The sequence below is a fragment of the Castor canadensis genome, chromosome 8 (genome assembly GCF_047511655.1).
Source record: "Castor canadensis chromosome 8, mCasCan1.hap1v2, whole genome shotgun sequence".
Taxonomy (NCBI): domain Eukaryota; kingdom Metazoa; phylum Chordata; class Mammalia; order Rodentia; family Castoridae; genus Castor; species Castor canadensis.
In genome coordinates this window covers 6,733,191-6,750,649 of record NC_133393.1, presented here as the reverse complement: position 1 = coordinate 6,750,649, position 17,459 = coordinate 6,733,191, and the positions used below count along the sequence as shown (strand labels likewise).

Sequence of the window (17,459 nt, the reverse complement as noted above, 5' to 3'; positions counted from 1 at the left end):
ATAGAAAGGCATAAAATAAGCAAATCAGCTCTTCCCCTGAGCATAGGAGCAAGCTTCCTCTCTTCTATTCTGGGACTGTCTGGATTTTGTATCCCTTAAGTATTGAAGTCCCCAGTTTTTGGTGTGACTTTAAGGGAAGAGAAGCTGGGTACAAGTGGCTCACATCTGTAATCCTAGTTACTCAGGAGGCAGAGATCAGGAAGATCACGGTTTGAAGCCAATCTGGGCAAATAGGGCTGAAGGAGTGGTTCAAGGTGAAGGTCCTGAGTTCAAGCCCCAGTACTGTAAAAAAAGGGAGGGGTGGGGGAAGAGAAGGAAAGCAAGCTAGTGTCCATCCCCTTCCCAGCCTAGATGAGAAGAATCAGTGACATGGCACATCCTTGCTCTGTGGTAAGCCTCTTTTTGGGTTGGAAACAAATCCCAATCCTCTATGTTGATGCCTTCACTGGCCATTGCCTTTTATGTAAATATTTACACAGAAGAATGGCCAATTAAGATTCCTGTGGTCCATAATCCCCTTACTACAATTATTTAAAAATCAACCTCTTCCTTTTAATAACACTTTTAAAATGTAACCAAAGCTTGAAACTATTACAATGTTACAATGTATTTTTTAACCTTAAATTTTCTATTAATTATGTTGAGGGCTTTGGTTTTGCCCCGTGAAGCAGTTGACTGGGTTTATTCTGAGCTAAATTAAACAAGCTTGAAATATATTGGTGTAGGTGGTCCCATTAAATCTCATTAATTTGCAATTATAAGTTAGTAAACATGTTAGAATTTCAACTACTTAAAAGGTAGACAAGCTATTTTTAGCTGCCTATTCTCTTTTATTGTGGTTAGATAAAACACATCTCATTTTTAAGGAACACGCTTCTTTTACGCTTAAACCACGTAGCTCTGGATGGCTGTCCACCATTGCTCCAGCAAGAGACTCAAGGCTCATACAGAAAGCAGACTGCTTTCGTGGTCACAGCCTAACAAGTTATTACCCAAATGGGGCAAAAGTCAAACCTGAGGCTTGTGACACAGCTTTTCATTTAGCTATTCGTGAAATGACTATTTTTGAAAAGCATACTATTAGTCCAGGCACTATTCTAGACAAAGATTTGTCATAAAACAAAACAAAACAAAAAGAAACCTTGCTTTCATGATATGTATAATCTACTGAAAGAGATGGTGGAATAAATAACAATAACTATGATAAATAAACTAAACGTAATATATTAAATAATGTTTTTAAAAAACTAAGGGGAAAAGCGGAGGGATGTGAAATGCTGGTGGTGAGAATGTTGAAATTTGCTCAGGAAACAGACAGCTTTGGAGAGGAGGTCATCTTTCTCATGAGCCAAGGTCCCCATCTCTGCCTCCATGAAGGAAGAGCCTGCCTGAAAGCGAAGCCATCTCAGGGAACGCAGAACCAAGAGTTGCACAGAAGCAATCTTAATGACTTCATTAGAGCACCTGGGCCCAGCTGTGCCTCAAGAATTTTTTTTTAGTTATATGAGACATAAATGCCCTTATTTTTTGTTTGAATTGGGTTTTCTGTCACTTGTAACCAAAAAAGACCTGACTAATGCCAAGACTTTCAAGTATATATAGAAACCTGAAGTACCTGACAATGTGTTTCTAAGTGGGGTTCCTGCTGTACTTGGATTATTGCATAGCTAGAACTCATTTCTAATTAGCAGTATCCATTTACATGTAAACACTTAAAATTAAAAGACCTTAAAAACAGTATGTTCACTTAAATGTGATTAAGAGAGTTCCTTAAAGTTCAGGTTCTACTAGGAAACTTAGGAAACCCTTTCTTATGGATAGTTCCAAGGGCATTCTTGTTCAAATCAAGATTGTAATAGATAAGTTTTTCCACTGTGCACAGAACAGTTGTATTTAGGGCCTTTTTCAAGCACTATTAGACAGAGCAGAGGAAAAATAACCCAGCTACTTTTTGTTACTGTATTGCTGTGTTTTAGAAAACATATGGCCAAGAACTAATATTCATCTGCTCTGAAAGTAGAACTAGTTATCAAGTCACTTCCCTAGACTAGACTTTGTTCACCAGTGTTAATTATGTAGTCACGATCTGTTGCAGTATGACAGCTAACCAAAATCACAATGCCAGGTTACAGTTTGTTAAATTTAAGGTTATAGGAAGCAATGAAAAGGGTTTTTTTCTTTCTTTCTTTTTTGTGGCACTGGGGCTTGAACTCAGGACCTTCACCTTCAGCCACTGCACCAACCCTATTTTTGTGAAGGGTTTTTCAAGATAGGGTCTTGTGAACTATTTGCCCAGGCTACCTTCAAACCATGATCCTCCTGATCTCTGCCTCCTGAGTAACTAAGATGACAGGTGTGAGCCACCGGTGCCTAGCATAAATTTAAAGTTTGTCCCATCCTCCACACATCCCCTCTAATCTTCCTCCTTTCCAGCACTAAATAAAGGCAAAAAAACCCAAAAACAACAACAAAACACACACACACACACACACACACACACACAAGAAAGAAGAGACAATGGCATGCTTCTTCAAACCATGTCTCTTTACACTGCTTTTCATGGAGTTAAAGGGTAGTTGAGCAGAACTTCTATTCCTATAGAACTTACCAGAAGGATCCAAGCATGGGACAAAGAGATAACAAGTACTCTACCTTGTAAGAGAGCCGTAAAGTTAGAGAGGAGACATTTTCTTGGGGTTTATTTGAAGGAGGTCAATCTAACAACTAACATTTAACCAAGGCTGGAGCACCCCACCCCAGGCTATATGAGGAACAAAAAAAGATTCAAAGGAATCCTCAGAAATGAGGATGAGTCACTGCTGCCCTTGTCTTTATCTCTCCTTCTTATAGAGGGAGTTCTAAGGGTACTTCTTTTCACCCAAGCCAAGAAAGAAGGCTTTATAAGTATAATCACAGAGCTGCCTATAAAAAGGGGAGATGGGCTTATTTTTCACAGATCGGATGTCTGCATATGCAGCATAATTGCTTGGCTCCTCATAGCTCTGAGAGCGGGGGAAGGAACCAAGAAACAAAATGTGTGCGGGGCAGAGAAAGGAGTAGTGAGTGTAATATTTTGGGGGTAGAAGGATTTGTAAGCTTCCTCTGGATCAAGCGGAATCTGAGGAAGGCAGCTTGGCTTGAACCAACTTTTGGTACCCCACCTAAGGCCAACCCCAATATGGAAACTAAGTGGATTGCAAGCCCAGCTGGAACTTCCATATGGGGAAATTGTCCAGTGAGAAGGCTTATTACAAGGACTCCAGTGATGTCATGCAGACATCTTAAGAGAAAGAATCAATAGTCAGCCAGTAGGTGTCCAGAGAAGCAGAAATACCCAGCAGAGGACACACAACAGCACAGTTGAGTAAAAGCTTGTTAAACTTCTTGCCTCACCTCCTCTACCTTCTCAACACCAAGACAGTATAAAATGAGAAGGTTAGGTAAACTATGCCCTACCACTGCAAGTGCTTCAGGCTACAGCTTTGAGGTGGAGAAAGGGAATGTTAAAAGAATCGGCAGGGGAGAGTAAAAGAAGGAGATTGAGGTGATGGTATATGGTTGATGGACTTCATATGCCTATATGAAACAGAACTAAAAAACCTCTTGCAATTACTTTAAGTGGGGTGGGGAGGGGACTGTGAGGGAGACGGTGGGGCAATGTAAATAATGTACAATAAGTCTAATCAGAATTGTCACTACGAATCCCCCCTGTGTAATGAATATATCCTAATAAAAAATATAATAAAAAATGAATAGGCATTAAAGTTTTGTAATAGACTAATTAGGACTGATCTTTTTAACATGGAAAGTCAACTGGAAAGCTATGTGGCCAAGGCATTGTGAAAGGACAGGAGAAAAAAAAGATGCATTACAATACTGATGAAGATAATGACCAGAGAAAAGCAAAGTTTGCTTGGTCCTGAATGTTTGGCTTTCCCAAACATCCTTGAAAATGTACCTCTTCCATTTCCATAGCCCTATAGCAGATTTACACACCATACCAGTTCATTTCCCATGAAAACCCAGGTAATATCCTGTGGTGATAAATGCTTAGGGGAAGGCAGAAAACCTCTTCAATATTGAGCTGAGGAAATCCATGATCCCTGAAGGGGAAGGAGAAAACTATAATATATAAGAGAAAAATTTCATTCCATAGCCATTTATATAAATGGAGCTTTGTAAATTCTTGGAGACATTGAAATTTCAAATTTTGGGTCCAATCAGAGCAAAACATTTTAGCTATATATACAGAAAGAAAGATAGGCAGACATGTAGATATAGATATAGATATATAAATTTAGATATACCTCTTTTGCTATTTCATAGGACCTTCCCATGTTCTAAATTCTGTAGTAGGAACATAATCAGCATTTTTGTTTATCAGATCCTACATACGTTTTATTTGGTCTAAATGTGACCTAAATAACAAATGATTTCAACTCTACACATCAAATCTATATCAATAAATACTTATTCAAGTATTTCTGCCTTAAAATTTCACTTACCTTGAGATTTAGAGACTGAATTATAAGTCAAAAGCTTAAGCTTAAGCTGTAGCTTTTTCTGGGACTTGCTACCACCCTTTCTTTTTCTGATTAGTTTTCCAAAACATACTCTCACACAAATACACAAACATACTATTGCATGCACATATGTGGGGCACTTACATGCAAACACACACACACACACACACACACACATACAAATACATCCTACATCTGGTCTCCCTGGTCAAGGCCGAGCTGCATCTTCTCACATGGCTTTGATTTCCTGACCACAAGGGATATAAAGGAATGAAAAGGTCACTTGATCAAGGACAGTCACAGTGCACTGACCCCTGTATACCAGGCATGCCCCTAAGACGGCTAAGTAAATCAAGGTCTCTGAAATCTTCTCTGCTTATTTTTGGCAAAGAACACAGAGCTCCTTTCTTTGATGGTAGAAAACAGAAGTCCACATGAAAGTAGGAATTGACCGTGGCCATATGAAGAGGGCCGTGAGAAATAAGAGTAAGGAGTAAGGCCGATACATGCAGGGATGCTGAGAGGAGAGAGTGAGCCCTGATGGCATTCAGACTCACGTCCAAAGCCAGTTGCTTCCCTGCTCATCCTGTAGTGTGACTATAAGACTTCGTAAATCCTTTATTTAATTTAAGTTTGTTTTCACTGGGCATCTGCCACTTAAAGCCAAGAAATTTGAGGAAAAAAAAAAAAAGCATGCCACAGCAGTGGTTTATATTCCAGCCAAAGGGAATGAGACAGGGGAAGGAAAGGGAGTGAATAAGAAGCAGAGGCAAGGGGAGATGTGGATGGAGAAGTGGCAGGATTGGAAATGATGAATCACATGAAAAAAGAAGAATAGTGATCTAAAAACATAGAGTTGAAGAAGAAGAACTGTTACAAAATGAAAATGGGCTCTAGAATGTTTCATCCTATATCAAATAACAGACTACAGAAAATGTCCCAGAGCTTACTTGGTCTTGGGAAAATAAAGAATCACGCAAAGAGAGGTCCTGGATGCCTCCAAAGGATCTGCACAATACAGTTAAAAGGCTGGCTGGCCTGGTAGTTTTTCTGCTCACAATTGTTAACTTTGTAACTCTTTCTTGTTTCTAATGAAATATTGCTTTGAACACAAATATGTAATAGAGATAAAAGCATTGAATTGATTTCTTGGGTAATCTAAAGCTTTATTGCTTGGACCCCAAATATTTCTGTTTATGGAACCCCCTCAAGCCCCTCCAGGAAACATATGGATTTGGTGGGACAAAATATGAAAGCCACTGACCAGAAACACAGGGCCTAATCCACACAAACTATGTGGTGCTTAATCAGCCTCATATTCTACCGACTACAATAATGGAACAAAATACAGTTCTTGTAACATTCATAAAATTAAAATAAAGAGTTGGTACTATTAGAAGGACAACAAACCATGTCTAAACTTGCTTTTTGAGACTCCATTTTTCTCTTTTATTTCTACTAAATTCTGTGCTCATAACAATTGCACTGTATTTTCCACAATCATGCCAGGTACTAGTTTTTCTCAGAACTTTCTAATTGTATTTCATGCCTGTATCTTGTAATTTCTAGAAAAAGACAAAGACAGAAGTCCAGTCAAGGCCACAAGACTGCTTTTCTCCTAAGAAACTGTCAGACAAATTTCTCAAGGAGGAAGTGGAAATGAAATGAGAGACATTGATAAATTTCCCTGCTGAACAATCAATAAAAGCCCCGCCATCCTGCTCAGACTCCCACTGTGGAAGCGAGAGTCATAATTACATTGTCAGAAATGCAGGTTGCCCGGAATGCAGCGACCCCTTTGAAAAGTGACAAATGATTGGCACTCAGTTCAGGGTGCTAAAGCTGGATTGGCAGGTGGAGTGGTCAAGGCAAAAGGCAAGAGCAAAATTTCTTTATTGACTACAAACACCCAAACCCCAGACCTCCACTCTGGAGAAATTCTGTGACCCTTTCAGCATATTAACATATTGGTCCAAGCAGATGACAGAACTTACTAAACAATCCTCACTGCACCTGAGATTCAGAACACACCATTTCCCAATCCACTTCCAAACAGAAAAAGAAAGACGGTGCTTCATGTGGGTGTGTGTCCATGTGAGTGCTGGAGTGAGTGAGAGTTTTTCTGCATTAGAAGAAAGACTGCTTTCATCTCCAGCGTTCCTTGTGACAGCTGAACAGCAAGGCCTGTTTGCTTAGTGATTAAAATCTATGACAAGAATCAGCAGGAGCAGAAGGGTTACAAAGGATAATGATGAAGAACTCGAAGGGAGGAAGATGGGGGGAGAGGGATATTGCTGACACGCAGACCTATTTGTGTGATTCTATGTGACCCATGCTGGAGTTTAAATTGGAGTCCCTCCATCCCCTCACTGCTACATGTTAGGGACCAAATCTGCAAAGGCTCCATTTACCGGGCAGAGCCCTGCTTCTGGTGGTGCAAGGGCCCAGGCAAGTGGTTTCCAGGAAGACTTGGTCATAACCAAGTGGTGGATGTCCTGTGCTGCACCAGGACAGATTGTGATCTAAAGCTGTCCACTGGGCAGTGGGAACAGAACAGAACGTGCCTGGGAACATTGTTGCCTCATGAGTTCCAAGCCTAAAACATGACAATTAATGAAGTGAAAAAGCACTAGGCAGAGGCGGGGGTCCCACGCCAAATTTTGAATTAGAAGCCTCTGCTGCTCCCTACCCTCAAGAGTTCCTCACCTTTAAGAGAAACTCTGAGATGATTGGTACTGGGTACCCAGTGGTCTTGGAAAAAAGAAAAATAATTAATCAAAATAGTAACAATTAACATTCCTAATGAGTGACTGTGCACCCATACCGTAAGTATAGGGTGGGGACCATATTGTCTGGTTCCACAGACAAGGGTCACAGCTGACAAGCAGCAGATCTGAACCAATTTCTGATTCCATGACTATCAACCTCTAAATTCAGTGTATCAGTGAATCTCCAGGTGTACTGGGAAGGTCTCCTGAATCAAACCACATGAAGTCCCCATGGAACCAGACTCTGGAGACCAGACACAGAAATCCAGACTTACAACCACCCAGGAGTTGGTTTCTGTGCACTGCTGTTAGTGACACTGTCTGCAGTATCTTGGGACGCTGAGTGAATGTTGGGTCACTAGGGACTTTCTGGGTCCAAGGCAAAGAATTCAGTTGCTCACTCTTTTGCACATTTGACAGCAAAAGAAAATGAGTTTTTCTCTAAAGCCACAATGTCACCAGGCCCATCTTTGGCCCTGGGAAAAGGCCAGTGAAACTACGTAATGATTTTAGCTATGACCTGCCACCACGCCTCCGGGGAAATTGTTTGAGACCTCAGGTGGTGAGAGAGAGGAGAGGGAGGATTGATGAGCCATGTGTATGGCTGTGATTCTCTAAGAAATGCATCAGGAAGGGAATCCCTCCCGCCCTGATGGCTAAGCCCTTTGCTACACAGCGCTTCTTCCAAATGAACGGGGTAAAGCAGGACCACCTCAGACATTTCCCTGTGCTCTGTGTGCAGGCTCCGGGGTTCACGTGAGATCCTGGTGTAGGAAGGGCTTTGGAGGATCTGGTTAAAGTTGTTGATGGCAGATCTGAAAAGATGGGAAAGGAGAGGAGAAAGTGGATAGAAAGAAGAAGAGGGAGAATGGAGATTTTAAAAAGAACAGGAAACAAAAAGTGAGAGAGGAGGAAGGGAAGGAGAAGATGAGAATGAGAGAAGCAGAGGGAGTACACCTCACTCTCAATATTCACACAGCTAGAGTAGCATTTACTTTTTCTTCTCCTTCTTTTTTTGGAGGTACTGGGGTTTAAACTTGGGGCTTCACACTTCTCTACCACCTGAGCCATGCACCAGCCCTTTTTGTTCTGACTATTTTGAACATAGGGTCTTCTATTTTGCCCAAACCAACCTAGACCATGACCCTACAATTTTATACTTCCCGCCATAACTGCGATGACAGGTGTGCAACCAGGCCCAGCTTTTTTCTGTTGAGATAGGGTCTGATGAACACACTTGCCCAGGCTGGCCTCAAGCTGAGATCCTCCCCATCTCAGTCTCCTGAGTAGCTGGGATGAGAGATGTGAGCCCCTGGCAGTGCCTAGTTTAGAGCAGCATTTTCTTTAACTTTCAGAGTTTTTGAAATATGTTAGAGGCATCTATTTTTTGTGTGTCATATTAACTGTAAGTAATGGCACTAGGGATTTTTTTCTTTTCTTTTTTGGTGGTACTGGGGTTTGAACTCAAAGCCTCACGCTTGCTAGGCAGGCATTCTACCACTTGAGCCATACCTATCAGTCCTTTATGGCTTTAGTTATTTTTCAGCTAGGACATCATGCATTTTACCCATGGATGGCCTCAGACCAGCAATCTTCTTATTTCTGCCTTCCACATCCCTGAGATTACAGCATGCACCACCACACCTGCCTTGTTTATTGAGATGAGGGTCTCGCCAAATTTTTGTCTAGGCTGGCCTCAAATTATGATCCTCATGATCTCCACTTCCTGAGTAGCTAGGATTACAGGCATATACCACCATGCCCAGCAACTACTAGGGGTTTTCTTAACTTGACATGTTCTTAAGCACAATGGCCTAGAAGCACAGAGTGCATTTAAAATATGGGCACACTCTCCCTGATTCTTCACACTTGAACATGAGAATGAGAAGAAGTTTAATGAAAGAGGCAGAGATGAGGGAAAGCAGTGGGAGGGTTTTTACTCTTTAATTTGAATGTCGATTTCTAGCAAAGTTCAGTCCTCTGCATTGTATTGCACAGTGGCTTTCAAATCTGAGAACCACTGTCAATCCTCTGGTCCTTTGGATGGATTTAGCTTGATTTCTGTCTTCATGTCCTCCAGCTGGGTTTTTTCAGTGCCAAACAACAGCATATCATTTGGTGGCCTTGGTGGCCATCACGCTAGGGCAAACATTTGAGGACCATGGCTGATGTGTGAATAGACAGGAGACATGCACAGATGCTGGGCTAAAGATCAATGCCAGTGATTGCTGATGAAGACAAAGCAGATAACCTTGAAGTAGAACATAAGAATCAGTGTAGGAGCAATGTCAAGTTTCTGTCCAGATGGTTATGGGTTTTTAACTTTACCAAATTTGATCTCCAGTGTCGAACACACTGGTTGGCCAACACATGGTCAACACTTAATAAATACCTGAGTAAGAGATCATGCTTTCTCTCATAGTAAGGCAAAAGAAGCCAAGAATGACTTTTGATAGACAATGACAGACAAAGAAAAAGACTCTTTAGCACAGCTACAAGCCTAGAACAAGAATTCTGATAGGAGGGTTTTATCTTGTCATCCCAATATAGACAGGATGTTTTCTGGAGACTGGGCCTCTATGTAGAGCCTACACTTTTGATCTGCTTTTGACTCATGCTCTACAACCAAAAGTATGTAAGTATCTCCTGAAATACATTCAACGCCCATCATTTTATTCTTACACTTGCCAGCTCATGCTGTTATCCTAGCATGCTTCGTAATTTACTGAATCTTACGGGAGAAAAATGTTTGTTTTGCAAAGTGGAATTAGGTGATCAGAAAGCAAATAAACTTGAAGCAGAAACATACTGCAGTCTAATCCCTGTTTTCTTCTAGGAATCCATAAGCAGCCAGCACATCTGTAAGAGGTGTCTAAGCACAGGTGTAATTGAACTCTGTGCACAGGGTGGTGATGGGGATTGGGCGGGGACTCAACAGCAACAACAAAGTGATGCTGTCTTTATTTTGTTTGTGACTCCAGGATACTACATGGAGAGAAAGATTTGCATTGGTTAGTTTTCACCAAGTTGTGCTGCGGTTACAAATGCAAATCTCAGTGGTTTACAACAACAAAGATTGTACTCCTTATGCACAGACATTACAGTAGTCCCAACCTGAGGGGAATGTCCCGATCTGGGACGGGTTATTCTCAAGTGGAGGAAAAGAGTCAAAACCATCACAATAGCTCTTAAAACTTCCACTTGGCCATGCAGCATGGCATTTCTGCACACATTCCACCAACCAAGGCCATGTCCATGACTAAGGGCACTCAATGAGGCCATAGGTGTGACCTAGCCACAGGGAGACACTAAGAGCCTCCTAAGAGGGGCAAAAGTGTCCAGTCATCTTTCAGGAAAGAGACCCATAGTATATTCTGCCACAAGAATCAAAATGTCATCTGTTATTTAAGGAAATAGTGACGTGTTCCAGTTAACGTGCTTTTAAAAACAGTTTTATCAATTTCCACTGGCCACACATTTAGTAGACACAGCCCTATTTCATCTCCTCTGGATGACTGGTCACTCACCATGCAGACAAAGAGTTCCACTCCTCACAGCCAGGAACTTGACTCCATAGGGAAAGAAGGCAGCAGAGTGAGAACTCCCATACAGTTTGATCTGAGCTTTGCCTTGGAAAGGTTTGTCCTCAGATCCAATCCGCAGCTCTCCACCATCCGAAACAAGAATGGAGTGCGCACTGAGCTCGATGGGTCCTGGATCCACAAAAATCAGCTTGCCTCCTAACGGACAAAGACAAGCCTGTCAGTCCCTGGGAGGACAAGGCTCACCACATTTTGACAGTTCCAATCTCAGACGAAACCCCTTTCTGAAAGCTAGACTTCTTCTATCTTCAGCTCTTTCCTAAGATGCACAATAGAGTGGATCAGACTCCCAAGGATAGAAGCACTGTTCTATTAGATACCATCACTAGATTATATTATTAGATATCAGAATTCACTGCAGGTTTGTTAACAATATTTTTCATGGCAATAGTCTAAATGATGAGCAATTTAGTACTGGTTAAATAAGGTGTAAGAACACTAACTTTATCATTTAGCAACAGATTAAAGCAGTATATAAAATAAAGCTTAAAACACAGAGAAACAAGAGTATAAGAAATAGAGAGAGAATGTTTCCTGCCTATACTGGAAACACTCTAGAACTAATAAGTATAGACAAGGACTTCCTCAACAGAACCCCAGCAGCCCAGCAACTAAGAGAAAGGATGGACAAATGGGGCTTCATATAATTAAAAAGCTCCTGCACAACAAAAGAAATGGTCTCTAAACTGAAGAGAACACCCACAGAGTGGGAGAAAATATTTGCCAGCTATACATCAGACAAGGGACTGATAACCAGAATATACAGGGGACTTAAGAAAGTAAACTCTCCTAAAATCAATTAACCAATTAAGAAATGGGCAACTGAACTAGACAAAACTTTCTCAAAAGAAGAAATTCAAATGGCCAAAAAACACATGAAAAAATGCTCACCACTCTAGCCATAAAGGAAATGCAAATCAAAACCACACTAAGATTCTACCTCACCCCTGTTAGAATAGCCATCATCAAAAACACCACCAACAGCAGGTGTTGGCGAGGATGTGGGGAAAAAGGAACCCTAATCCACTGCTGGTGGGAATGCAAGCTGGTACAACCACTCTGAAAAAACATTTGGAGACTTCTTAAAAATCTAAACATAGATCTGCCATATGATCCAGCAATCCCACTCCTGGGGATATACCCAAAAGAATGTGACACAGGTTACTCCAGAGGCACCTGCACACCCATGTTTATTGCAGCACTATTCACAATAGCCAAGTTATGGAAACAGCCAAGATGCCCCACTACTGATGAATGGATCAAGAAAATGTGGTACTTGTACACAATGGAATTTTACTCATCCATGAAGAGGAATGAAATCTTATCATTTGCAAGTAAATGGATGGAACTAGAGAACATTATTCTGAGTGAGGTTAGCCTGGCCCAAAAGACCAAAAATCGGAAGTTCTCCCTCATTTGCGGACTTTAGTTCTAGGGCAAATGCAGCAATGTGGTTGGACTGGGATCACATGACAAGGGGAGAGCACATATGGGTGATATAGGAAGAGGTAGAAAACCCAAAACATGAAAGCGTTTGATGTCCCCACTCCAGAGGAACTAATACAAAAACTTTAAAGCAGCAGAGGTTATCATGAGAAGGGGATCAGGAACCAGGGCAAAGATCAGTTAGAGATGAATCAACATGGGTCGTAACACGTGTACACGAAAGCAGTGCTAGGAATATTTCTGTATAGCTATCCTCACCTCAACTAGCAAAACACTCTGTCTTCCTTCTTAGGCTTGTCTCTTTTCTTCAACGAAACTAGTGATAAAGGCAGAACAGGACCTGCCTGGAACTGAGAGGGAAGCGGGGAGAGGATGGGGGAGGGAGCAGAGGGGGAGAAATGACCCAAACAATGTATGCACATGTGAATAAATGAATAATAATCATAAAAAGAAACAGAGAGAAGAATATGCACCAAAATTATAAGAACTATGGAAAATGAAGTGCAGTTGGGGCTGGCTGGCATCCATTTTTTATGATAGACCCTTATCATAAAAAGCTGCCAATCAAGACTTCTTGTCCTACCACAGCTTGAGTCACATACTGAAGATTCAAAGGGAGTGTAAATGAAAAGAAAAGACAGAAGATGTCTAGATCTTGTTCATTCTAATGGTGGTGTTCTAAGGAGCCTGGGAAGAATTCCTACTCCTCAGACCCCTCCTACCACTCCCCTACCCTGAATGCACCAACTCTAGTTTATTTCTCTGCCAGACTTCCATTGATTCAGGAAGCAACCCAATACCTTTGCAATAAATTTCTTTTTTAAAGAAAAGTTGATTCCCGTTATTTACAAATAATTTTAACTGACTCAGATATCACTGTTTGAATATAACATAGGAAAATAATTTAATAATACAACCATTGTATTGTGAGAGCAAATGGTTCAATATCAAAAATAATTTCATCTTAGTATTTTACATTTCATGCAGAATTTTTCTCAGTGGCGTCAAGAAAATTAAAGCATCTCATATAAACACTTTAACCTGAATGAACTATTAAATCTGTCTCCCTGCTGTAGGTGGTTTGCTAAAGTGCCTGTACTAGACTCTTCTAACCTGTACCAAAGCGGTCAAAGTTGTGACTACTTGTGAAACCCCACAGGCCCTGTTTTCCAAACCTTATAATAGTTTCCTATCTCACTCAGAATTAATATGAAAGTCCTTATATTGTGCTACAAAAGCTCCCTCATGACCTCCTGCCCATAATCAACTCCTCTACAACATCATCTTTTAAAACTTACCCTCTAAGCTGGGCATGGTGGCTTATACCTGCAATCCCAGCTACTCAGAAGGCAGATTAGAGGACATTGAATTGAGATTAGAGAACAGCCCAGGGAAAGTATTAGAAGATCCCATCTCAACAAAAAAGTTGGGTGTGACAGAGTGCATGACCTGTCATCCCAATATATGAGAAGCATAACCAGGAGGACTACAGACCAGGCTGGCCTAGGCAAAAAAAAAAAAAAAAAAATCTGGAGAAAAAGGGCTGAAGAAATGGCTCAATTTGTAGATCACCTGCCTAACAAGCACAAGGTCTTGGATTTCATATACAGTACCATTAAAAATAAAATAAAAACCTTGTGTTTTTACTCATCTGCTCTGTTCTTGTCCCAAAATCTTACATTCATGATAATAAGAAGGTGGAAATTTAATCTGACAGTGGTTTTTAGAGGTGGGGCCTTTGGGATGTGATTAGATTAAGTCATTAGATTGGAGCTCCCATTACTGAATCCTGATTGCTTTATAAGGAGAGGGAGAGAGACCACACAGAGACACATGGTCCTGCCACGATGTGACTCAGCTGGAGTGGGGGGCGGGAACACCTCACAAAAGCCTGCACCGTGCTGTTTGGACTTGAGAGTCAAAATAATCCTCTTTTCATTATAGACTACTATCCTGCTTCAAGTATTTCATCACAGTAACAAAAGCTGACAAATGCATGCTCCAAACTTATCACAAACATCAAAACCTGTGCATGTGCTCCTCCTTTCCTTAGAATCTTCTTTTGTCAGATTATCGCGCATCTTGTCCTCCATTTTTTCTATTCACAGGGTAACTTCTCACTGAAGCCTTTCCGCTCCAGTCTATACAAACAGCATGCTCCAGCCCCTTACCAAATGAATTTTTCTTCATAACATTTGGTATCAGACGCATCACATATTCACATGCTTTTCTGCCGTCTCTCCACTAGAGTGCCTGCTCCTGAGGGCAGTTATCCATTTTGTACACTTCCAAGCTCTAGTATCTAGAACAGCAACTGGTAGGTGTTTTATACTCAATACATAATTGTTGAGTGAATAAACACATGACTGTGTTGTTTTACAGGATCTGATATGAGTGTCCATATTTCTTTATTTACAAAAACACACACAAATTTTCTCAGAAAGGCTACACTCTAGACATACCTTCCTAGATATCCAGCTTATCCATCTTAAAGTGTGGCTGTTAGTACATTAAATCTAAAAGTTCATACATTGCCTTGATGAACTAAAGGTAAGCAAAGGGTATAGAAAAAGTTGTGAGAAATGACTCAAAAGACATAGTCCACTGGTATGGGAGGGTCTTGCTGTAGACAACAAAACCTCTTCACCTGCCGAGTTCACTCCTAAATCTAGAGTTCCAAATTATTGAGTTGAATTGTTGTTGCCTTCCAGAAACAATAACTGGAAGTAGTTAAGCAATGGAGGAATGAGAGGGAGAGAAGGAAAAGACTAAGATGCCTTGAGTTATTTTTGTTTACCTCCATCTTAGTTCAGAGACAATGATCAATAAATGTTTGACCCATAATCAAAAGTTGTAAGCCACTGCTTCCCTGACATGTTCTAAAACTTCTCTTCAGCTCTCTATGGCTCTGTTCATCAAGACTTCCAGTCTTCCATTCCAAGGTCCAAGCCACCCAGCATGGTAACAGTCACAGGACATTTTCTTGGGTAGACTTCTCATGTATCCATCCGGCCACACTCTAGACATACCCCACCTAGGTATCCAGCTTATCATATGGAAAGTTCTCCTTCAGAAAATTGTGCTGAGATTTGTTAAAACAATGCTGTGAGTCCTTGGCCTAGGGTCTGATGCTTGCTGGATACGTGGTGCAATGGTGTTTACAGTTGTCACAATCACTGTCACCACTTCTCTTAGTGCTCCTGCCTGCTCACGTTCTACAGTTGCCCTATCTCTTCTGCACTACTCCTCCATCAACTTCCAACATCTCACTGCCTCTACACTTGGCTCTTCTTTTGAACTATATCCTGTCATATAAATCATTCCATAAGGTAAGTTAAAAAAAACAAACATCTACGAAGCAAGGCCCACATCTACGAAGCAAGGCCCACTTCTTTGGCAATCTGTAGGCCCAGTGCCAGAGCAACGGCACTCTGCTTACCGAACTTCCAAAGGACCCACCAGCAATTCTGACTTTAATTTTCCTTTCCATTGTTACTGCACCTAGAAATGCAGTCATAATCACGAATCCCACTGTGAACAGGAAGGACTAACTGTGACGCCTGCTAGAGTTCACATATTGATGTTAACTAAAACTTCTTCATTCATGTCATTAATGTCCTAACCAATTATGTTCACCTGACAGACAACAAATATGCATAGCAGAATTTCCCATTTTTGTAGTCAGGAAATCTGGGCTGACTTTGATGAGCAAATGGCGAAAGCTGGGACAGACCGTGGGCTCCTGCCCTGAGTCTGCTGTCAGCCTCTCAGTGACCCTTGCTGCAGATTAGTTGGTGACAGTCTTGTTTGCTCACTGGCAAAGTGGAGGGTAGAATTGACTGGGGCTCCTTCCAACCCTAGAACATTTGAATCAACATTCTTCAGAATGCAGCCAGGTGTGCATTTGACCTTAACTGAGACACAAGAGGCATGTTTTCCTGATGCCAACTATGCTGCAGTACTTTTAGAAAAATACACAATCAGGAATTCAAATGAAACTACAGGGAAAGCAAGTTTTCTAGAATTTATTAAGCATCTACTATGGCTCAAAAATCTTTGGATATTTTGTCTGAAATGATTTTCAGACTTTCAGCCTGTAAGGTCAACATCCTATCCTGCATTTCACCGAGCTGATCATGGCCTTCAAGAAGCTCATACCTCTCCCAGCTCAAGAGCAGCAGAAGCAAGCATTAGAACACTGGGCCACATGGCAAAAAAGCTCATATTTGGGCTAGGTGTGGTGGCACTCACCTGTAATCCAATCTACTCAGGAGGCAGGGAGTAGGAGGATTTCAGTTTGAGGCCAGTCAGGCAAAAAGTTAGAGACTCCCTTCTCAATCAATGAGCTGCACATGGTTGCAAATGCCTCTCATCCTAGCTAGCTATGTAGGAGGTAGAGGGGGGGGAGGATCAAGTTCTGAGGTCAGCCCTGGGCAAAAGGCACAAACACTATTTGAAAAATAACTAAAGCAAAAAGGGGCTGGGGGCATGGCTCGAGTGATAGAATGCCTACCTAGCAAGCTCAAGGCCCTGAGTTCAAACCTCAGTATTGAATCAAAAAAAAAAAAAAAACCTCATATTTTATCCATTTCCACAATCCCTTCCTGTTGCCTTTTCACTAATTAGGGTTGTTTTCATAGTTACATTTAAAGAAAACCATGTGTTATCCTAAGTAAGTTTGCCTATGGCTTGTTTGTATATGGTTTGTTTTAATTTTGTTAATGGAGATACACCTCACCTCATTCCGAAAAGGATTTGAAGCAGATTACAAGGATTAGTGAGTAAGTATATAAACTAGACTTTGTCCTTTGTTCCATTAAGCTAAATATTAAATATGCAGAAACAAATTGGTAGAAATTTTGAAACATCAGTTACTGACAGGAACTAATAATGATGGTAATGAAGGAAGAAGAGCTCAGCCCAAAGAAAATGGATGGTTTGTGCGGTGGTGAGTGCCATAAATGGGATGAATTAATTAACATGACCATCATTAACTCCTACTGAAAACATTCCCTCTCACTTTATCCGTGGAAAATAAGAACATCTAGACACAGTAAGAGAGCTTGAAGAGGAATTCATGATTTTTTTTTTTTGCCTGAAATGATTGTAGGTGACAGGTA

At 41.1% G+C, this 17,459-nt stretch overlaps 1 protein-coding gene across 9 annotated transcripts in view; it reads right to left on the bottom strand.

Annotated features, from left to right (window-relative positions):
- Nucleotides 1-17,459, bottom strand: part of Pkhd1 (PKHD1 ciliary IPT domain containing fibrocystin/polyductin) — a 468,594-nt gene that overhangs the window by 298,453 nt on the left and 152,682 nt on the right. For 8 of the 9 annotated variants that reach the window (XR_012450616.1, XR_012450617.1, XR_012450618.1 and 5 more), the window contains one exon: nucleotides 10,819-11,031. The exons of the other annotated variant lie outside the window; for it this stretch is intronic. Coding sequence is in view for 5 of the 8 variants with exons in the window: in XM_074081972.1 (XP_073938073.1) it covers nucleotides 10,819-11,031 (213 nt within the window). In the remaining 3 variants the exon portion in view is untranslated. The remainder of the gene's footprint in view (nucleotides 1-10,818; nucleotides 11,032-17,459) is intronic. 9 annotated transcript variants of the gene reach the window in all.